Source organism: Stegodyphus dumicola, chromosome 2 (genome assembly GCF_044657685.1).
Source record: "Stegodyphus dumicola isolate Sdum_Otavi_A_Nest chromosome 2, ASM4465768v1".
In the NCBI taxonomy this organism is placed as follows: domain Eukaryota; kingdom Metazoa; phylum Arthropoda; class Arachnida; order Araneae; family Eresidae; genus Stegodyphus; species Stegodyphus dumicola.
This window is the reverse complement of record NC_140769.1, coordinates 103,000,401-103,024,606: the sequence shown is the minus strand read 5'-3', so window position 1 is coordinate 103,024,606 and position 24,206 is coordinate 103,000,401. Positions and strand designations below refer to the sequence as shown.

The window sequence follows — 24,206 nt, the reverse complement described above, 5'->3', positions numbered from 1 at the left end:
TATGTGCATTGATTCGAAATGAAAAATATTTCGAATTGGTAAATTATGGTGTAATAATCTTTTGTACAATTTCCAGATTATGATTCTAAAGTATAAAATTCCATGAGAGTATTATTAATGTATTTTTAGACTTCGAAAACTTGGGAATTACTTTTGCGAAAAACTCTTTTGCATGCCAAATACAACAAAATTATAAATTGAATACACTAATAAATTACAAACACTAGTAAATTACAAAAGAATATTATTGAATGGCATTTAAGGGAGGGTAAGAAATCAGCAAGACCCATTTAACAAGGGACAATATAGGGATCTTGTCCATAGAAATCCCATCTGTTGTGCTGTGCTGGTTTTAGTTTTGCAGCTTATGTACACTGCACACACACACACACACACAAAAAAAAAAAAGGGGGATAGTTCTATATCTCCCATTCTACTGGGCCAATTGACAAAATTCAAATTGCATTTTTGATGTCGCGAAGGTGCGACATAGCATATATATAAGATTTATGTCTAGCATCATTCTAACATAATTATTTTGACACAAATTCAGACTTTTTCTGAAATGACATGCCTTTTTTTTCCATATTTCGATTCTATGATTCAAATTATGTCTAAGTATTAAATTTTGTAAAATGTGTTTCAAAATTTATCTTGGTGTATTTTTTTCAGCTTTTGCGAAGAATAATTTACTTGGCGAACTTCTTAATTTATAGCAACCTATTTTTCAAATGATTTGAACAAAATGCGTAAACCACATTTGTTGCTCAAAAACAAGACGCCAAATTTCAGAACTCTCCATTATGTTAATTAATGTATATTTTAGAAAATTTTAAATAAAGTCTTTAATTGTTTACAGGTGCACCTAGAAATTTATCTACTTGTTAAACATTTTATAGGTTATAATACAAAAAAATTTTTGAAAAATTTATAAAAAGTATCTAAAAATACAAATTTTAAAAATAAATCATAATAAATAGGCAAATTATATTTGGATTAAGCCTAAATTTTGAATTACGGAAGAGGGAATCAAGTAAGCTTAATAAAAAAAGATTAATAAATATATATCAAATTCAATTAACATTGATGAGCTAAAATCTTGAGAGCTAATTTTTAAAAAACTACTTGTGTGATTTTTACAAAACTTGGCAGTTTGCCATAATTTGAGATGTAGAATCGAATTATGGGAAAAAATTGGCACGTCATTTCAGAAAAAGTATGATTTTGTGCCAAAATACCTATATTAGGATAGTGCTATACAGTCAAAAGTCGTTAATTCGGACACCCATAATCCGGAATGATCTATAATCCGGACCTCAAAGCTACAAACTTTCTGCGCATGCGTCGCGTTCACGCATGCGCACAGGCGTTTACGAGAGCGCATAAGACCCTTACAGCTGCGAATATGTTTCTGCGCATGTGCGTTTAATGTGTAACGGAGTTATACGCTAAGCTAAAGTTATCTAATTCAGTTAATGTTGCAGATTGCGTTGTTCCTTAATCTTCGAATTGGATCCGGCTTATTATTTTTTGCAGACTGTTAGAGCAATTTTATAAAAGTAAGCTTGAACTTTCGATTATGTCAAATAGAATTTCCGATATATATTTACTACAAAGCGAAAGTATGTTTTGAAATCCAAAATCTGTTTATCAATTTCACGCTGCTCTGCGGCAGAGGGGGGGGCAGAAATGTCATTATTAGATTATGATAGATTAGAAAGATTATGTCAAATAGAATTTCCGATATATATTTACTAATATGTAATTTGTATCTACAAAGCGAAAGTATGTTTTGAAATCCGAAATCTTTTTATCAATTTCACGCTGCGGATTGGAAGTTGATCTGTCAGCACTATCCTTATCTTCAGAGCAGATGTTTTTATTTTATTTGGTTTATAATTCCGTACTAAGTGTAGTATTTCATCTCGATATACTCCGTCTTTGATATGATTTAAATCAAGTTCCTCGTCATTATAATTCGCTTAGAAGTGAAGAAAGTGACCCAGTTATAGTGAAGAAAGTGACCCAGAGGTTATTGAAAACGAAAACATTTCGATTGACAAATTAGTCGGTATTCTCAACACAGCAATTGTAGGACTTGAACAGCGGAACTTTGTAACTAAACAAGAAATTATGTCTGTTTAATAGAATTAAAGAGAAAGTATTATCACATGAAACGAAGCAACTTACATTGAAGGAAATGTTTAATACAGTAAACAAATAAATATTAAGCTTTTTGTTTTTGTAAATTTTGATACCCTTTAGATCATAATTGTTCTTTATTTCATAAATTACGGTTTCATATTTTTAATTTTGTAATTTCTGCATGCCATCTTACCAGATTTAAACTGATGATCTATAATCCGGAAAAATCGATAATCCGGAATCGCCGAAGTCCCGACGAGTCCGGATTAACGACTTTTGACTGTATATAAATCTAATATATATCCTAAGTCATGCTTTCGAGACATGAAAAATGCAATTTGAATTTTGTCAATCGGCTCAGTAAAACGGGAGATAGAGAACTAGCCCCCTTTTTTTTCTCTGCAGTGTACATTGATTGAGGTCTGCGAAAGCAGTGAATCATATTATTTGTACCAATTCGAAATTTTTCATACTTTAAGAGATTTACTGCAACTGTATGGTTTTATGTGAAATTTTCTACCTGTTTTTTGAAAATGCCAAAAATCATTTTGAGATGACAGTTTGTTGGCAAATCTATTTTTGGCAGATATTTTTATTCGACTAGGGTTACCATGAGGTCACATGGTGAAGAACCCCCATTATCTACTTTGGGGTTATTGTTCGTCACGGGTTGATTGGAGAACTCTGCTTTTCAACAGGGGTGGGAAGAAATGTTGGAAAGATATCATAATTTCTGCATTCTTACACTGTGCTTTCATTAGGGATGGCAATTAATCCCCATTTTACCAACTTTAACCCTTTGAGGTTCGGTGCATATAATTTTTTTTTGGGGGGAGGGGAATAACTTTACACATAGATAACTAGTCCCTAATTCAATGTTATTTCAAGGGGGGGGGAAGGTAAACCTTTAATTCATGACGTGGTGGGATACTGCTTGCCACACCGTGCATCTAGAGCGGTACAATGGTATCTTTACCTGGGCATAAATTCTCCTAACATGCTTATCTTAAGTGCTAGTTTTAGCAACCAAATGAAAATGCAAGATGTAAAAACGTTTTTGAGTAATTATCTAGAAAATATTGATCGTATTTGCAAAATAAAAAATACGTTTTCAAAAAATTTATATAATTTTTAAAAAAATGCTCTCTGTACGAATTTTTAGATATTTTTTAATGATTTCATAATAGATTTGAAACAGAGAAGATTTTCGCTCCAGTACTGTATTTGTTATAGGTTTGAAAAAGAAGATATTTAGAAGGTCGTCATGTTTATTTACATTTCACCTCTCTTTCCTCTGCTTAGGATATTTTTCTATGGTGACTCAAACTCATATATCCATTCAGTATTCAATGACATTTCATGTTACAGAGTTATATTTTCATTTCTTTTGGAAAAAATACAAAATATTTTTCAAGTTTTAACATTATTTCAATTTATTAAAAAATATAAATTTGCATTATCAACATATAAAATGAACATACTTGAATTTAAAGATGTTTGAATGGTGCTGCCATCTAGTAGCAGCAATTCCTACATGCACGGTGGGACGTATGTGTCCCACCTTTTAATTTCAACCATTTTTAATTAATATGAATCCAAATAATAATTTTTATTAAAGAAGGAAACTTTCATATAAAAATATTCATTCTAACACCAAAAGCTGTTGTTCAGACGATTTAAATTGCATAAGAAATTAAGGGGAAAAACTGCTTAAAAATTAGACCTGCAAAGAATATTTATTTTACATTATTTTCATGAATGAATACTAGTGCTGCCTTCTGTTATACATTTAGATAAGTAAAAGGTGTAATTGTATGTATTTTAAATGGAATTTTGGAGCTTTCATCTGGGAGATAAAACCTGATAAAAAAGGTGGGAGCCCGTCAAAGGGTTAAAACAGCTTTAACTTGGCAATATTTCATTTTGTTATTTGTAAATTTCTTCTAATATATCAACCTTATTGTCACATCATTAAAATTTCAATAATGTAATAAAATTATGTGAAAATAAAGCATACATATTCCCACTTTATTTTATAATGTTTAACTTCAATGTTTGGTGACTTTTTGGAAACTGACAGTATTTTGTCATACCAACCCGGAAACGTCAGTTGAATTAGTAATCACAAAATGTATGAAATAGTGCTTGTACATGGTTTGATAAAAATTTGTATTCATACAATTTATTTGAAAATGAGTGAAAAGCAGTATTGCCAGCATTTTAACCAGTGTACAATCACATGTTTTTTTGTATTAAAGAATTATGCAAGGGAAATACATACCTTTATACTTTAAAGGAGGCTGTAATATTTAGGACATGCTTTTATGTATGTCGAAGTGAAGTAACAAAGCTTTTCTTTTAAAATTGTTCTTAGCTAAATTAAAACTACTCTTATTAAAAAATTATTATTGAAATTATTACTTGTTTTTTGATAATAAGATGGAATAAAATATTTATATTGCAAGTTTTTAAAGACTGTTTAAAATTTAAAAGCAAATTTGGCAGCTTGGCAAAATTTCAGCAAAAGTGTAGTTTATTATAAGAAATATTGCTGTTTAAACTGTGTATTAATTATTGTAAATAAAGTATTTTTAACATTTTAATATACATATATTTATATATACATTTTCATTTGAGAAATTCAAAGAGAAATTTTCAGTAAATTACAACATGAACTATATTTTAAATCTGAAAGCTTAATCAAAAGTCGATCTTCATCTAAATTAATAGAAAAATCTTATTGTGTTCTGCAGGTAAATTAGAAAGTGCTCGGCACACCATAACAAACTATGCCAAGGAACACTGCAGGAAATGTATTATAAGACATCATATTATTTTATATCAAAGTAATATATAATTATATATATATGAAATATATAGGTTTTCATATTATATATATGAAATATATATTATTTTATATATTTCATATATATAATATGAAAACCTCTTACTTTAAAAGTACACACACCATTTGAATATTGTCAAAGATGCTGTAGCTATCAATAGCAGTAAATGGATTAAATACAGCAGTATTTGTAATTTTCATGCTTGGTGATACTTGAAGAAACAACTGATGTTCGATTTAAGGCATATATTTCCAAGCAAATATGATTTTTAAGTATTATGTTTAGTCATTATTATCTTATGTTAGTCTTCATGTCAATAAAACCTATTTTAAAACTTTTCAAGTGTACATCTATTATAGGTCACTCTTTGTATTAAAAGATATGTTACTGTATAGGTAAGGATTTTTTTAAAGAAATTTAGAAATAGCTTACCATTATTATATTACTAATTCAGAAGTCAAAAATCAGCGTTAATTTACAAAATTTTCACAGTGAAAATTTTGTAAATTAACGCTGATTTTTGTTGTTTGACTTCTGAATTAGTATTTATTCGGCGTGTTATTGTGTCTTCATTATTATATTACTTTATATTATAAAATACCTTGACTTTCTTTAGATATTTGAAATCAGTTCTGTGCTTCAGCAATGATTGAGCTGATCATTTATATAAATAATAGCACAGATATCTTCACTAATCAAATGATCTCTGTAGTGTGTGTATTTGCTGTTTCATTTTATCTGGATGTTTAAAGAAGCAGTACATTTCTTACCTTCAGTCCTTATTTATTCCCTTACGTCAGTCCTTCATTTTGTTCTTATATTTATTTATTCTTTACCTTTGGTCTAAATTTTAAAAATAAACCTCATTATTTCAACGCAGGCATTGATTACAGTAAAATTTTCACAGTTATGAATATGAAATCTTTATGCATTCTTAACAAAGGTAAGCCTTTCCTTTCTTTGCGATTAAAATTTCAGCATTGAAAAAAAAAAAAAAAAAAAAAAAACTAGCAAACTTAGCTTTAAGATCTGTAACCTGATGCTGAGCATGATGAAAATTTTATATAAACAATTTAATCTAATAAATTCATCCATTAAATATAATTACATCATTTCTGTGGAAGATATATAAAAAAATATTAAAACTAAAAAAAGTATAAGCAGAAGGTAATTGACTGAGCTTTACAACAGAATTCATTGTGCTTCAGAGTTTCACACAATTCATTGTGTTTCTGCCCCATAAAAATTTCTTTTTTATATTCTGTAATATAAAAAAAGATATTTTTATGGGGCTTTTATCTCAATTCTACAAATTATTTTTTGACAGAAAGTAAGATTTTTGTGAATTACTACAATTTTGAGATCTAATACTTCAGTTCTCAGTTATTATCTAAATCTGTTGTTGCAATCATTGATATTAACATATTCTTTGTTAATATCAATGAAAAAATTGATTATATAAAATAACGAAAAGTTATCTAAAAAGGAATATTGTTGAAGACACTGTTAAATTAACAGATGCTTTAGAGCAATGGTCTTAAACTGGCCCTAATGCAGTTTTATGCTGCCCGTTATTTCGTTTAAGTTTTGTATTTGTTGTAATACACTTGCAGCAGATTTCTATTACAGCATAAATTATTTGTGGAGTGAATTACAATATATTGTTTATTAAGAAAGTAGAAAAGCGCTAGCTAACATTTTAGCAATCATTACATAGAGTTGAATTATGAAACTAAAGAAAAATACAGTTAAAATTAAACAGCTATATGTAATACATATAACAGCGTTCTGACATACCCTCAAAAGAAACTAAGGGGAAAATAGAAATTAATCATTGCATCTCAGGAAATGATAGTTTAAAATATGAATATAAATAAAATTAGAGATTAATAGCATATGGATTGTGTTTACCTGCATGATTGCTAGTGAATGAAAAAGGGATACACTGAATATATTTGCAGTGTCAATTAAATGAAAAAAAAAAAAAAAAAGTTATAACATTGCATGCTTGCATGTCAGGGTGCCTGGGCTAAGGTGAGATGTTGGTACAAATAAATAAATTTATTCACCAGGCAGCAGATAGTAGAAATTTTATATTGTGGGGTGTGTCTATTTATTTGTTTATCTTTCCCCCTCCCCTCAATGAGTTAGTACTTTGTATTGCTAATGAGTTTGAGTTGCTAAATAAATGTGTTTGTCATTAGATGTATGTTGCATCAGTGTTAATCATTTGAAATTGTACAAAATTCTCGAGAATTGCTTTCATATGAAAATTCATTGTCTTGAATTAAAGTTGTGAATAAAATTATGATTGTGATTTTAATTAAGAGATTAAATTGCAAGCCATGTTTTTCATAAAAGGGTAAAAAAAAAGTGACAGAAAAGGGTGGGTTTTTCAAATAGGAAATTAGTACTTTTTCAGCATTTTCACCAGCAGTAGATGGGAGAACTGACCTTAAGGAAAACCTGTTGCACAGAATATTTTTTTCTAATAAAAACTAATAGATATATGTAAATTGATAAAACGGATAGATTTGCAAGTGATGGTGCAGCTGCTGTGGCTAGTAAAAAAAATGGAGTAGCAATAAAATTATGAACTATACTGAAAAAGGGAAGTTTCAGAATACGTTTTGCACTATATATTACATTATTCATCTAGAAGCAACCTTTGCCAAAAGTTCGCAAATGGATGCTATTATGGAAATAGTAATTAAAACTGTACACTTTATTCATGGACGAGCTCTGAATTATCAAGAACTTATGAACCAACTGCTTGAAGAAATTGAAAGTGGATATGAAAAATTGATAGAGGGAGATGAATGAAATCTGAAGAGAAATTTTCATGGTGTCTGTAGGTACATACGCACGTATGTATCTCGCATAACTCAAAAACAAGTAGCCTCAGAACGTTGAAATTTTGTATATAGGACTGCTATAGCATGTAGATGTTCACCTCGTATTTTGGTTGCTATTGGATGCGCCAAACATATATAAATATATTTATATATATTTCCACTCTGTTACCCAGCTCAGTGATCTCAGTTTCTTTACTCTTATATGTTTGTAAATTGTGCATTTTTTGCTTTAAAAATGATTGAATTATGTTGTTCTTATCTTCTGGTTAAGGTCTTTAGTAAATCTGAAAGCAATATTTGTACAATTATTAACAATTTAAAAGCTGTTTAAGTACACTTAAGCCTGATCTTTAAATAACATCACTATTATTTGTTTACATTTGAAACAGCAGACTAGCAGTTTTGTTGCCAATCTAGAGAGACTAAGTTTCGCAACAACAAAAATAACGCCTTCATTTATTATTGTGAATTAAATCATGCTTAATCCATTCTGGAATTTTTTGAGGAAATAAGTGTTTAAGATTTACTTCATAATTTTTAATATAGATATTTTTGAGTTTTTATGTATTTTTGCCTTGTCGCAAAGTGAGAACTGAATTAATTGAATGAGAAATACTAAATTGCCTGTGAAAAACTATATCTTTTTTGTTTTGTTTGTTTAATTTCTGTTATACATAGTTCTAGATTTATTATAGTACTTGAATAGAACATGTGGCAACAATTAGATAATTCTTCAAATGATAAAAATTTTGTGCATTCTGAGTTATAATATTGTTACGTTTTTCTCTTCTGCTTCTGACACCAGTTGTTGCGTTATTTTCTTCCTTCATGTTCGTACGGGGTTCGTATGGATTTGGAGTGAATAATGATGACACTACTTGATGAAGTATCGAAACACACTTTATTGGCCAGTATTGTCAGGACAGCTCCAAAACACGTTTACAGTTATCGATGAACTACAGTAGACTCCCGATTATCCATGCCTGCCACACAATGTCTCTCTCTCTCTTTTTTTTTTTTTTTACAAGCATAAAGTGAAGAAAATAAATATGTTCACAAAACTGAGCAAAACGTTCAATTTGCTAACATCGTGCTTATTTATGGCAAAAATATCCCAGGCCTTCTTAGAACCTTCCCCTCTGATGAGTAAGTGATTTCTTACTCACCCTTGCAGTGCCTGTTCCACCGCCCTCTCTCGTCTTACTGACACGTCCACTTCCTCCCACTCGCCATTGTTAGTTTAAGCCTGATAGTGTTTACGAACCGGTCGGAGTTAATTTCTTATCTTTTATTGTGTTCAGTGCTTGTGCTTTTTGGTTTTGTGTTTTTCGTTACTGATTTAAAATGTCAGGAAAACAAAAGAAGGTTGTGTTGACAATTGCACAAAAACTAGAATTAATTTCCAAAGTAGCAAACGGCGCTACAAGACAGCAGATGGAATTAGATTATGGAATATCAGAAACAACACAACAGTGCGTGACATTCTAAAGCAAAAGGACAAACTGGTGAACTTTGCATCAATGTCGGACAGTGCTTCCGCAATTAAAACACGAAAAACTATGAATGGTTCTACCTTTAATGAGCTAGACACAGCATTGACAGAGTGTTTAGCTCAAGTTTGAAAAGAGAGTACTCCTGTAAATGGTCCTATCATTGCAGCGAAGGCAAAAACCTTTTTTGAGTTGTTAGGCCTGAAAGGAAATTTTGATGTGTCTTCTGGCTGGTTGACTCATTTTAAGCAGCGACATGGAATCCAAGAAATTGGACTTCATGGGGAGAAACTTGGTGACCAGCAAGCAGCCGACAATTTCCACCATGAATTTGAAGAATTTGTTTTAAAAAAAGAGCTATCTTTTGAACAAATTTACAATGCCGACCAATCGGGACTTTTGTGGAAACGTCTTCCCACTCACACTTTAGCATTTGAAAGTGAAAGTAAAGCAGCGGGCCATAAAAGCAGCAAGGAAAGGATCACTATCATGTCTTGCAGTAACGCTACCGGTGGACATAAACTTAGATTTGTTGTTGTTGGAAAGTCAAAAAAAAAAAAAAAAAAAAAAAAAAAAAAAAAAAAAAAAAAGTGGGGGGGGATGGATGAACCGAAACTTTTTCAAGAATGGCTCGAAACAATCTTTGTCCTTCAAGTGCGTGAACATCTTAAATCGAAAAACCTGTTTGAAAAAGCTGTGCTATTGATCGAAAACGCATCTTCTCACCCAGCAACAACTGTACTAAAGTTTTCTGATGGACAAATGTTTGCAAAGTTTCTCCCTCCAAACGAAACTGTGCTAATCCAACACATGGACCAAGGAGTTATTGCAACAATGACGAGAAGATACCCAACCAAGCTGCTAATGACCAAAATTGAAGAAGGTTATGATCTGAAAGAGTTTTGGAAACACTACATAATCTTGGCAGCATCTACGACTTGCATCTGCATGGGACTCAGTGAAACCATCAACCCTCGTAAAATCATTGAGAAAACTCATGCCTAATGTTGAAGCCAACAACAACCTAACCCCTTTGAGTTGTGAAGAAGAGAATGAAGATGTAGACACTCCTACGGCAACTCTTGCCGATATGGTGAAAACAGTTCCGGGTGGTGAGAATATTGCTGCTGAAAACATTAACGAGTTGTTGGAGTGTGACGTCAACGAACCTGGCTTTGAACGCTTGACAGATAACGAAATTGTGAAGACAGCAAGGGAAGAGACCAAGAATGAAGGACAGCGAAGTGAAGGCGAAGAAGAGCCCACTGTGCAGATGCGGAAGACTCACGAAGGGGCCTTGCAACAAGTCGACAGACTGCTGAGCTATTTGGAAGAACAAGACGATGCGGAGTTGGCCGAGAAACTTATGCTGCGAAAAATGCAATCTTGAATCAAGAGAAAATGTTTCCAAAGCATGAAGCAAACACAAATGACCGATTTCTCAAAAAGGTGTAGTTTTACAGTTATGCTTTTGTAATTACATAATACATTACAGTATTAAAACAGTACATACGCATTAATTTTTTGGTGTATCCTTGACGCCTCTCGTAAGTATACAAAGCACTTTCTGTTTTCATTAACAAACTGCATTTTAGGTTAGTTTTAAGTGATATACTAAAATATTAAGCGTTAGTTAAACATTTCCTGCTGTTTATTTTACGTTTTATTGTACATAAAACGATTTTTCAAAAGTTGAATTACTGTTTTCTCTTTTGCTATACCTGTTTTTAGCTTTTTTCGGATTATCTGCGGCGGCCACACCACCCAATTCCGCGGATATTCAGGAGTATACTGTAAAATTTGAATGTTATGATCACGATTCATGATTCTATTTTATTCACAAGTTTGGAGAGCATCAATTTAATCAAGAATATACTAGTATAATCGAGAGTCAATATACCATTTTCACGTAAACACTCAACTTGAAAATAAGAACTTCCAATTGAAACACAGAAATATTTAATGAAGAGCTTATGTACATTATTCAAAGCACAAAATTTACATATAATATAAATTTCCCCATCATAGGGCCAGGATTAGTTTATCAAGAACAATTATTATACTTGTTGATTACCGCTATGCGGCCAAGAACAGATCATTTCAAGCATCGCACTCAAGCTAAACTAAAAGAGTTATTACATTCTTTCTCTGCCGCCAGTCACGTGACCTAGTTGGCGACACACAATAAATAATAAAACACAAATTATTTCCATCGGAGGGAAAAAGAAATAATTTCAACAACCCCCCCAATGAACAATAGGTTCATCACAAATTTAACTAACCATTACAATATTACTATAACAATAAGAAACAAATAAAAATTACTTACATATACAGGTCACATTATATCAATAATTTCTTAATACCAAGAAAAATTTTTCTGAAACTATAGAAAAAACAAAACATTTAAATTAACATTTCTCAAGATCACCACAAATCATTAAACCAAGGAAAATAATAAAATGAATAAATGAAAACATTAGGAAAGAATATATATATATATATATATTTTTTTGTTGTTGTCTATCATCAGTTTATCAGTCATTCAGTCTATTTTTTGACCAGTCACTGATTATTGCAATTACTGATATAATCAATTTCTAAATTGTACAATAGCTGCACTGGACGTTTTATTACCGAATTACGAGTTTTCACTTCACACGATCTGATCATTTCATCTCTACCAATAAAAGTTTTGGTTATTCTTCCTAATTTCCACCAGCTTCTAGGTAAGTTTTCATCATGAACAAGCTCTATATCATTAACATTGAATGCAGATGGTTTCTTCTGACCAGTATAAAGAGCAGATCTCAAGCCCAGGAGATATTCTTTTTTCCATCTGTTCCAAAAGTGATTTATTAGATTTTCTCGTGTATGGAAACGTTTCAACATTACTTCTCTGGGACCTGGTAAATTCAAGTCATTCCTCCTTACAGCTGGCAAACTCAAGAGTCGTTTACCAATCAACAGGTGGGCTGGAGTAAGTGCGGAGGGCTGTTCAAGATCAGAAAAGACATATGTTAATGGACACGAGTTTATCATTGCTTCTATTTCAAGCAAAAGCATTTCTAATTCACTTTGAGTCAAAGATGATTTCCCAATGTTCTTTCTTAAACTAGTTTTTACACTGCGAACTAAACGTTCATAAAAACCGCCCCACCAGGCAGCACGTTCCACAATGTATTTCCATGCGATTCCATGCAAAGCATAAAATGTTTTAACTTCAATATGGTTAATCACCTTCCACATTTGCTTTAATTCAAGTTCCACTCTTTTAAATGTTCTAGCATTGTCCGAGTTTACAGTGGAGCACAAACCTCTTCGGGATACGAACCTGCGGAACGCTAGTAAAAATTCTTCAGTGCTCATGCCTTTTATGAGCTCCAGGTGAATAGCTCTTGTAGTGGTGCAAGTAAACAATAAAATGTAGTATTTGTTATCATTTTCTTTTACATACAACGGACCTGCAAAATCGAGTCCACAAATTGCGAAAGGCGGAGATTCATTAACTCTGTCTGCAAAATTTTTATTTTCCCCTTTTAGTTTTAAATTTGATATAAATCTGAAAATCCAAGCAGTCATATGATAAAGTTTTTTCAAGGAACTAAATTTTGTCAAATTCATGAGTGGAACCTTTTCAGTTTTGTCTGTTTTGATCAAACACGCTAGAATAGCTTCCGATTTTCGAGATTCTTCTGATATATCATGTAATTTTGATGCTAATAGTTTGGGTTTTGGCCATTGACTTTCAGGTAACGAAAGAAATGCAGGACCATGCCACCATTTCGCAGAATTTATCAGTTCTTTTGAAGAACAACCCTTTGTTATTAGATCTGCAAGGTTGAGTTTTCCTTCGCAATGTCTCCACGAACAAGGATCTGAAATTTCATGTATTTCTGAAATTCTTTTAGCAATGAAAGGTTTCCATCTTTTAGCTGTACTTTTAATCCAATGTAGAACTATTTCCGAATCTGACCATAAAATGACAGTTGAAATATGTAGAATATTTTTTAGGTAGTTGGCACCCCTAGCACCCACCAGTGCTCCCATCAATTCAAGGCGGGGAAGCATTAACTTGGTGCAACACGTGATTTTGCTAAATTTCTTAGATTTAGACCTCCTTCATCAAGAATTTTAACAGATTCATTTGACAGATTAAGCTCTTCTTCAACAGTTGTCGCTCCAGAAAATAGGTCATCCATGTAAAGATTTGAGTTAAGCATTTCAAAAGTTTTAAAGTTAGAATTCTTGTACTTATCAATGTGATGTTTTATTGTGCAGGCAAGGATGAAAGGACTACAAGTTACACCAAAGGTTGCTCTTGTCATTTTGTAAGAAATTACACTCTCTTTTCTATCAAGGTTTTTAAAATAAAGAAATCTCAGATAATCTTTGTCTTCTTCTGCGATTGATATTTGAAGGAATGCCTTTTCGATATCTGCCGAAAAGGCGATCCTATTTTCACAGAATTTCAAAATAACGTCCAAAACATTTCGATTTAGATTTGGCCCTGGGTGAAGACAGTCATTGAGAGAAAGAGCATTATTTGATTTTGAAGAAGCATCATAAACGATGCGTACCTTTGTTGTTGTTTTGTCGTCTCTAATTACAGGATGGTAGGGCATAAAATAACAATTATGTGTTGAGCTGTTTTCAGGGCATACCTCTACGATTCCTAAATGTGCTTGTTCCCTGAAAATATTGTTATATTCCCCAAATAACATTTCATTACACTTAAATTTATTTTCTAGACCAGCGAATCTTCTTTTAGCCACTTCAAGATTGTTTCTCAATAAATCGCGAGATTTGTTCCATAGTAATTTTGCCTCATAACGACCATTTTTGAATTTCGAATTATTTTGAAAGTCATTTATAATTTCTAAATCAGTAGAATTCTTTTCGTTATTCTCAACAATACCCATGACTTCTAAATCCAAAAATTTCTTCAATTTATTATTTTCACTCTCAACTGATACACTACAACAATTTATTTTTCTATTTTTTGATTCTATCTGCCCCTGAATAGTATGTCCAAAAATAGTTTCTGAAATGTATAAAGTTTTCCAATTTTTCCTACAATACCTAATTGAATTTTCTAAAAAAATTCTGACCCTAGTAAAATAGTTATTTCCCATTCATGCCCTGTATCAGCAGGATTAAATCCTCTCATTTTCAAGCGTTGAATCAAACCTTTGCCTGGAATTTTGACTGTAGCACCAGTTATTTTTTCAACTACCAAGGCTTCAATATTTATGGTATGGCTTGATTGCGAAACATTTTGTAATTCAAGAGAAACTACGTCAAATGATGATTCTTGTGGTTTTTGTCCACCGAATGAATATACTAATAAATTTTCTTTTCTAATAGACTTTAAATTCAGTTTTCTTACTAAATTTTCTTTTATAAAGCATTTTTCTGAACCACTATCACCACCAGAGACACATACAATACAAGTTTGGAGTAATGTAGAAATAGTTTTATTTTTCTGTTCAGAAATGTAAGATACTAAGGTTGTGGATTTATCTGTGTTAATATTTTCAGGACTTTCATGTTTTTCTGATTTGTTACAGAACAGCTCATTGTGAAATTTATTACCACATTTTGAACATGGGGTTAATTTACTTTTACAGTTAGAGGACGGGTGTGATTTTAAGAAACACTTGTAACAGCGTCCTCCCTTCTTTAATTTAAAACATTTCTCTTGGTCTGTATACCTTTAACAACCCAAGCTTGTATGATCTGAAGAGTCACAAAATACACAAAATATTTTTATAGAAGTGTTCAAGGCAGCAGCTGAAGGAACACTTTTCTTAGAAGAAATGTTCTGATTATATTTTTGTTTGGAATTAAAGTTAGTGTAAGTGTCATGCATTTTATTACTAGAGGAATTATTTACTAATGATGTGGCCTCACGGGCAAGGAAATCTTCTTTTATAAATTCCAATAGGTCATTGATCTTATGCTCATTTTCTGTATTATTTTTCTTATGAAATTCTAGAACCATGTTTTCTGGTAACAATTTTAACAGTATAGGCAAAAGTAGATGACGGTATGAACCTGTTGTTACCCCCATTGACTTGAGATTTCTGATGTGTATTTCACATTTATCATATAGATTTCTAAGTCCCCTTATATTATTTCATGATTTTACTGGCTCTAAGCTCAAAATTTTATTTATATGACAATTTATGATTGTATCCCGCCTACCATATCTCTCATTTAACAATTTTAGACATTCGTCATAGTTTTCATCAGTTAGATCAAACCCTGATACAACATTATGTGCAGTACCTGTCAAAAGAGATTTCAGGTATTGAAATTTACTTATTTTTGACAAAGAAACATTGTTATCCACAGCATTCTTGAAACAGTTAATAAATTCTAAATAAGTGCTGGGATCACCAGAGAAATTTTCAATATTTAATTTCGGCAACTTAACTGCCGCAAAAAATTTATTTTCGATTACAGGAATTACAGGTACATTTTGAACTACGTTAACTTCAGTATCTGCTTTACATTTTCTTTGTTTTACATTTTTTTTATTCTTAATTTTGGATTTCATACTCAAAGTTTTATGAGAGTATTCTTCAACAGATTTTAATTCTTTTTCATATTCAGCTTTATCTTCAATCAATTTATCTACCTCTTTATCAATTTCATTTAAAGAATTTTCTTTTTCTGACAAAATATCCTGACACTCTAACAAGGAATCTGTGTCAGTTCATTCAATCGCTGCTACCAGCAAATTTTCTGCTTTATTTATTTGTTTAGTGATTGCAGATCTGATAGCAGCTCTTTTCGACTTTAATTTGTCTACATTTTCCATATTTCAAGTAATGGAATATAACCTTATAAAATTCAACAAATAATTGTAATAAACATTAAAGTACAGTATTTCAATATTTCAAGCATTTCCTTAAAAACAATATATTTAATCCACAAATTTCCTTCGATTAAGATAAATTATTTTTTCAAGCATCAATGAAGTATTATTCTTTCAAGTGCTATTTCAAAAAATCAACATGAATATTCAATATTTTTATTTAAATCAATCATTATTTTTCAAGGTGGAATACTTCAAGAATGAAAAGAAAATGGCTTACCTGATATTTTCAGGTGTCCTTCCATTACTCCAGCATAGCACGAATCAAGAACTATATTCACTTTTGATTTGGTAATATCTAAAGGTCCGGGAATTTCTGCACCAAAAAACATATAAAACTTGAGCGTTATGATCACGATTCATGATTCTATTTTATTCACGAGTTGGGAGAGCATCAATTTAATCAAGAATATACTAGTATAATCAAGAGTCAATATACCATTTTCACGTAAAGACTCAACTTGAAAATAAGAACTTCCAGTTGAAACACAGAAATATTTAATGAAGAGCTTATGTACATTTTTACATTATTTAAAGCACAAAATTTACATATAATATAAATTCCCCCATCATAGGGCCAAGATTAGTTTATCAAGAACAATTATTATAATTGTTGATTACCACTATGCAGCCAAGAACAGATCATTTCAAGCGTCGCACTCAAGCTAAACTAAAAGAGTTATTACATTCTTTCTCTGCCACCAGTCACGTGACCTAGTCGGCGACAGACGATAAATAATAAAAGACAAATTGGTTCCATCGGAGAGAAAAAGAAATAATTTCAACATATACGGTACTATAAACATGCTGACACGATCAGCAACACAGCCTCCAGGTTATCAAGCTATCACGGTGGAGACAGCTTCACGGAAAAGCACTAGAGTACAGCTCCCGACTCTGCTTGGTCATTCTTGGAACTCCAGATAATATCAAGACTCTCCGCGCTGCAACTCGCGATGCACTCGACGACACTCAGAGCACAGGTCCCAACTATTCAGTTCAGTTGTTCCCAGAGCTTAACACGCTCTCTCGACGATGCACTAACCGCGATACACTAACAGACTCCTTCAGTTTACTCGACGACCCACTCGGCACTCGCTGCCCGACTGTCAACTCGATCGGCTCCGCAGGGATTGGCTCGCTAGACGAGATGCCAACTCAATACTGACTATCTCGCACTTCAGATGAGGCACTCTCACTCGCCTTCTCACAGAGGCACACTCTCGATACTCCCTCACTGCGGACCAGCAGGCTTGTGTTCGAGAACATTCTGGGGTAAAAAGGTAAGAATTTGTTCCAGAAGGTTTTCCATCAGTCCATGGTATATTGCTAATTTTGTTGCCAAATGGACGATTTCTTGCCAAATGTGGCAGCCCTGCATTCCCTTGTCATTTATGGCAACCCTAGAACTGCTTTGTGGGGAAGCTATCTCACCCATTTAGCCTGTACATTTCGTAACAATATGAACGAAATATAACGTAGTTAAGTGAACCTAGTGCCAAACTGTCACTATAGTAAACAAAATTAGTGAATTTTAAAGAGTGCATTTATTTTGTGGTTTATGCACTATCGACGAAGTAGATTTAATTCAATCCAATAAGTTTAAATGAAATGCAAGAAAAAAAAGCGTATAATTTAATATTCCATACAAGGAAGTCATGTGATGTACACATCAGATTTTTTTTTTCTACTGTTGAAAATTAACACATTAACAAAAGGCCTCTACTGACCAATGAGCATCAACAATACACGATGAAGATAGTTTCAAGTATTTTTTCTCCGAGACAGCTGCTCAAAACACATCAAGTGTAGTTAAAACTAAAGAAATATAAAATTGTTTATGCTTTTCTCACAAATGTAATTGAGAAACTGAATTAAAACTGGAGCTACAGGCAAAAGACAAAACCTGTAGCTTTAATGATAGGGTTTGTTAAGTCATTTAAAGCTAAACTGGTTTTGTGCATAACATATCTACATATAAAGTAACTGGTGCATTTCACAAACATGAAAAAATGATAGGCGACGCTTTGTCCTCATTTGTTATCAACCTTCAATTATTTCAAGACAAGTAAAAAAACAATTTCAACAGTTTAATGTTATCGAGCAGTTGGGTGGTTTATAATCATATATTTTTTCTTCTGCATGTGTCAATAAAAAATTGAATTTGTAAAAGAAAATTTTATTTATGCTCAAGTTTTGTTCCACTGGGGTAATTTTCTCTAAAAATTTGGTAGATTTTTCATAATTTGTTTATTTTAAGTTATGTTAAAAGTAAGTTATTTAGCGGTTAATTTAACATATTAGAATTATTTGAAATAAATGTCAATCCAAAAATTTAACATTTAGCTGTTAGTACATTTGAAGTATGAAATGTAACCAACAGAAATTTGTTACAGCTAGAAAATAAGCTCTAATTTTGATTTTATTTTTCCTTTTGTGTTATTTTTGTTTATGTATATTGTGATAAATATTAGGAAGCGAAATTTGAAATAAAGTTAGTTCTTTGAAATTTTAGTTTACAAGAAATCTGTCTGGCAATTGCTTTCAGGTTATGCATGCAGTCCACATGCAATCTGAGTTTGAGAATTTTGCTTTAGGAGATGGTGGAAAGACTAGTAGGGACACTGATTATTATTATTTTTTTAAATTTTATTTTATATTGAACCGAATGAGTGTAGAAAAGTAATTAAAAGAAGAAAGAAGTAAGGATGATTAAGCTCCAATACCCCAAAAAGTGTCAGATTTAAAAGATGCTGTGGTGTAGTGGCCGAAATTACAACACACAAACCCTGGGTTATAATACAGGTTGAAATGAACTTCTAACTCAAGTTATAGCAATAACATGAATTTTAACAAAATAAAAACATTAATAAATGCATATCCAGAGGATGTGGGACTTGGATATATTCAGTCCCGTAATTTCAGAACTTTGTTAACATGAAAAATGCTCTATCGCTACTATCGTTATATGCGAGGCGTGATAGTTCTAGTGGGACAACATGCCCATAGCTCCAGCAGAAAAATTCTCGCACTTCTCAGGAAACCACCTTTATATATCATTGAGTTGTTACCTGTGCTAAACTCCCGAAGGCAAGATTCCTTCACTCCTACATAACAGAGGTGTCCATATTCACCTGATAAAAAGACTTCTTTTATCTCTTTGTTCCTTGGAGTGACCTTCGACGCTGCAACCGAAATCATTAACAAAGGTCCCTCATTGCAACAGGATTTTACCACTGATCTGAAAGAGCTATCAAGAGATATCAGTGCATTCTGAAATCATTTCATCCTAGACAAAGAACCTCTGTGCGACCTTATCACAATCCAAATATTTTGTAGTGTTATAAGATCTCTTGTATCTTTTAATGTATGATTATTCCAGTATACTTTTTTAACCAGCATAATAAATTATATGCATAATTATCCATTTCTTACAAAGTTTCATTAGATTGTGATTTTAATAGTGCTGTTTGTAACAAATATTTTTTAAAATAAAAGAATTTTTTAAAAGTATAAATATTTTTTTAAAATATGTGTGAAGTAGTATGGGTGTTTCAAGAAATTATATTCATAATTTAGTATTTGCTAAAAAGCTTTTAGGGAGTGGATTTTACTCTCAAATTCGATTTTATTAAACTTGTGTTTTTTGTTAAGAGATTGCTTGCTAGTAATCCATAGTATATTGTTTTATGTTCAGTATTAGATTGTGTTTGATAATAATGCATAAAACATATTTCTATTTTATGCTCATAATAGAACTGCAAGATTGAATGTAGTTGTGTATACAGTTGCTTTAATTTATTAAATTTTGTTTGCTGACAAGTCCTTAATCTTTTCCTGTTTTTCCAATTTTCATGTATAAAATAACTAAAAACCTTGTCAGATTTAAAGAAAATAAATTGCATAATTGAATACAGTGTTGTGGGTTTATTGCAGCATTTTCCAACCAGGGTTTGTGGGAACCCTAATATTCCATGAAACATTGTTAAAATTTCCACAAGGAATAAGGAAATAGGACATATGTCATAAAAAGGGAAAACAATTTTCTTTTTTTTTTTTTTTCTGATTCCGTATTGTACTCGGGTAACTTCGATGGGGGAAGCGCGGATGATGACAAGGATCTAGCCCATGATAATTGTAAAGTTGCCTTTTGCTGTTTGGCTATGGTTGGTTAGATTTAACAGAAGTAATCAACAGTTATATGAAATTCTGTCTTACTTGCACTACCAATTCTGTTGTAAAAAGGAATGATAATTTTGTTTTTAAAGGGAAGGAAATTAACTTAGAGTTTTCATTTTACTGTACTTTGGCATTGCAAAGCTGTTCATGCAACACGAGTCTAACCGAGCATGGCCAATCAGCCAAAGACAATTTTCCAATTGTCATGGACTAGAATCTAGTGTGACTGTGTATGCATTAGTGATGCAAGAAGTGTAGGATCATATGGCTATTAAACAAAGTTTTAGTGTGAATTTTTTATTTCACTAGTATTTATTTTATTATTATTTTGATTGCTATTTTATTTGGTTTTTTTTCTCACTTTTTAATTCTTTTATAGATTTTAATGTTTAAAACGTGGTGATACTGGAGAACCAAAAAAAAAAAAAAAAAAAAAAGTCTGGATAATTTTGAAAAGACTAGTGGTGAAGATTTAGAATCTTGCCCAAAATTTTAAAAGAAAGAGGAATTTTATCAGTATTTAAAGACTGATAAAGAAAGAGGTACAAAAAGGTTCATTGTGGCAATGAGTAATTTATAAATGGACTTTACAAAGACTGATGATCCAGAATGCCCATTTCTACTGTGTGTCATTTGTGGTAATAAACTTTCAAATGCTCAAACAAAACTGAACTGACATTTCATAGCCAACTATACTAATATGAAAAATAAAACTATTGATTATTTTAAAACTCTGTTAAAATCTCAAAGTAAACTGACTACAGTTTCTGTAAACACATTCACAGCTAGTGAAAACGTTCAGAAAGCAAGTTATTTGGTAGCAGAGCTTATTGCACGTAAGAGTCACACATTCGGAGAGAATGCACACATATAAAATTATATGGGGTAAAATGTTGGTAGAAGATTGAAATATTTCACTTTTGAAAATTGAAAATATTCCACTTTCAAACTGTTCTCTTCTAGCATTTGTGAGATTTGTTAATGTTAGAAAACTTCCTCTACTGTAAAGAATTACTTGAGACAAGCAAAGGAATAGATATATTTAGTATTTTATCTGCATATCTAGGGGGGGGGAATCTTTCTTAGAAGAATTATATTGACATTTGTATGAATGGAGCTGCTTTTGTGGTTGGCTGCATGAAAGGCTTTACCTTTATGGGGGGGGGACACACCAATGCCGTTTCCATGTACTGTTTTATTCATTGAAAACTTATAATCTCTTAATGAATTACAAAGGCTACTTGATGATGTTATCAAAATGGTTAATTTCATTAAATAAAAGCCACTTCACTCCAGAATTTTTAAAAACTATGTAAAACATGGATAAAAAGCACTTAAATCTATTGTTATACACTGAAATCCTATGGATAAGTAGAGGCAGAGTCTTTAATCGGATTTGCAAGCTAAAGCAAGAAATGCATGCGTATTTTCAACAAAACAACAAAAAATATTTTACTAAATGCTTTGAGGATCGAATGTGGGTGTAGATACTAACTTACTTAGCAGATATTTTTCATCATTTGAATCAGCTGAATAAGTTACTGCAAGGCAGCGGAGAAAATGTAGTAAATTCAAGTAACAAGATTCTTGGATGTACAAGAAAATTAAGAAATATCTTAAAAGAAAGGAAATCATGTCTTAAAGGGGAATCTTGAAATGTTTGAATTACTGGTGGGATTAAAAAGCTAAGATGGATACCAACAAATTTCAAGTTTTATTGCTTCCAATGTAGAAGAGTTGTCAAAGAAAATTTATTATTATTTTTCATCCCTGTCAACAGAACTATAAGATTGGGTGAGGAATCCATTCTCTAGCACGTCTGCTCATCCTCAGAAGCTAACTTTAAAAGAAGATTTTTGTGACTTACAATTGAATGTATCATTGAAAATGAGATTTAAAGACAAGATGTTGGACAAATTCTGAATTTTCATTGAAAGTGAGTTTACGAAAATTCATGGGAAAGCAATTTATTTCTGCAGTTTTCAACATTGTATATGAGTGAACAAGCTTTTTCTTGTCTAACAAGTATTAAAAGTAAGGCTAGAAATCGTCTACTTTGTGTGGAAGGTGAAGTTCACATTTGTATATTGAAATCAAACCCCAAATTCAACATTCCCACCCATTTCAAAAAAGGTGCAGATTTCACTTTAATATTTGTTATAAATTGATATACTAAAAAAATTATTATTTATCTCTAATTGTATTTAGAATTATACCAAGTATATGTAATTGCATAATTTTGTTTTGAAATAAACAATTAAAATGGTAGTAACTTTTTTTGTTTCCATTAATTGTTAATAATTGAATGTTAATAAAAATATTAATATAAATATTGTTACATGAAAAATATTGTTACACAGATACTGGAGTTCAATAGAACCTGAACATATTGTCACAAGGGTTCCATAAGAATGAAAAGGTTGGGGAATGCTGGTCTATTGTATAATAATTAACCAAAATGTCTTTCATTGTATATTGTGATTATAACTTCTTTAAACTGCATGCTAAAAAGAAAAATTTATATCTGTTGTAGTACTCTATCAAAATAGCCTGAGCTATAAAAGCCATGACAAAATGGCTTTCAAAGTTCAATAATTATCATTTATTAATCTATGAGAATATTTACAGCTTTTACTTGGTTCTCCATCAAAATAGCCTAAGTCTAGCATTTATCTAAAAGCCCTGACAAAACAGCGGAAATTCAAATTCTGAATATTTATTAAAAAATAATATACAAAACATACATTTTTAAAACATACACTAAATGCATGTTTTGCATTTTAAATACTAAGACCGTACTTTATTTCAGAGTGTTGATTTGCCATCAGAATTTATTCACTTGTACATATCTAACTGTATTCATACTTGTCAAACAACAAAAGACAAATATATGCAAAATAGATTGGTTCGTTTAGTTTGTGTGTTTTTGCAGTCATTGATAACACACAAAATTATTGATGTATAGGTATGTAATCATGCAACAGTAATTTTTTAGATTATTTGCAATGCTGTGAAGAAAGTCTGTATGTTCCATGTTCGCATAATGCCACCTGAAAAGGGTTAGAAGTGCATTCGCATTTCCCATCTTTATAACTGAAACCTTTTGAAACTTTATTGCTGTTTAAATGTTAATGCAGCCATTGCCAAGACAGTTATGGCTTATTGACTGTAACAATAATTACTTTTTTATGATATCTGATATTAATTTCATCCAAAGATAATTATTTTAATTGCCTAGTGTAGATCATTGTGGCTTATTATATGCAACAATAATTATTTTCTCTTTTATAATACCCAACATTAATGTGTTCTATAAAGCTTTAAATAGTCTCATGTATTATTAAACTCTAATTATTTACTCTTGAAAGCCATTTTGGCATGGGCTGTATATAGTCCTGGGCTGTTCTGTTGGAGCTGTTATGGCTTGGGCTATTTTGATGGATTACAATCTGCTGTTGCTTATTAACAAGAACTTTTCTGTTCTAGCTTCCTGATTTAGTTGAAAATAGTCCTGCAGTAGCTTTTGAAGTATTATTAAGACTTACATCTTCTAACCAAATAACTGAGTATGTTTTTAGTGATATTTTGATTCTTTTGTTGTATTATTTCTCTTAGAATATATTTTCAATAAAAATTGGATTTGCCATTTATTTTAAATTAAAAACTTATATAATAAGCTTAATATTGTAAAAATTAAATTCAAGTAATGAATAAATTTAAGTATGTGCTTCAAAGTAGTAAATGAAAAAAGTAGTATAAATTTATTTCTCCCCTCCTCCCCCACACACATCAATAATACCCAACATTA

At 31.5% G+C, this 24,206-nt stretch overlaps 1 protein-coding gene across 3 annotated transcripts in view; it reads left to right on the top strand.

Moving 5' to 3' along the window:
- Not11 (CCR4-NOT transcription complex subunit 11) overlaps window positions 1-24,206 on the top strand; it is a 115,645-nt gene that overhangs the window by 81,138 nt on the left and 10,301 nt on the right. For all 3 annotated transcript variants that reach the window (XM_035368101.2, XM_085810973.1, XM_035368100.2), the window contains one exon: window positions 23,885-23,964. In XM_035368101.2, coding sequence (XP_035223992.1) covers window positions 23,885-23,964 — 80 coding nt within the window. The remainder of the gene's footprint in view (window positions 1-23,884; window positions 23,965-24,206) is intronic.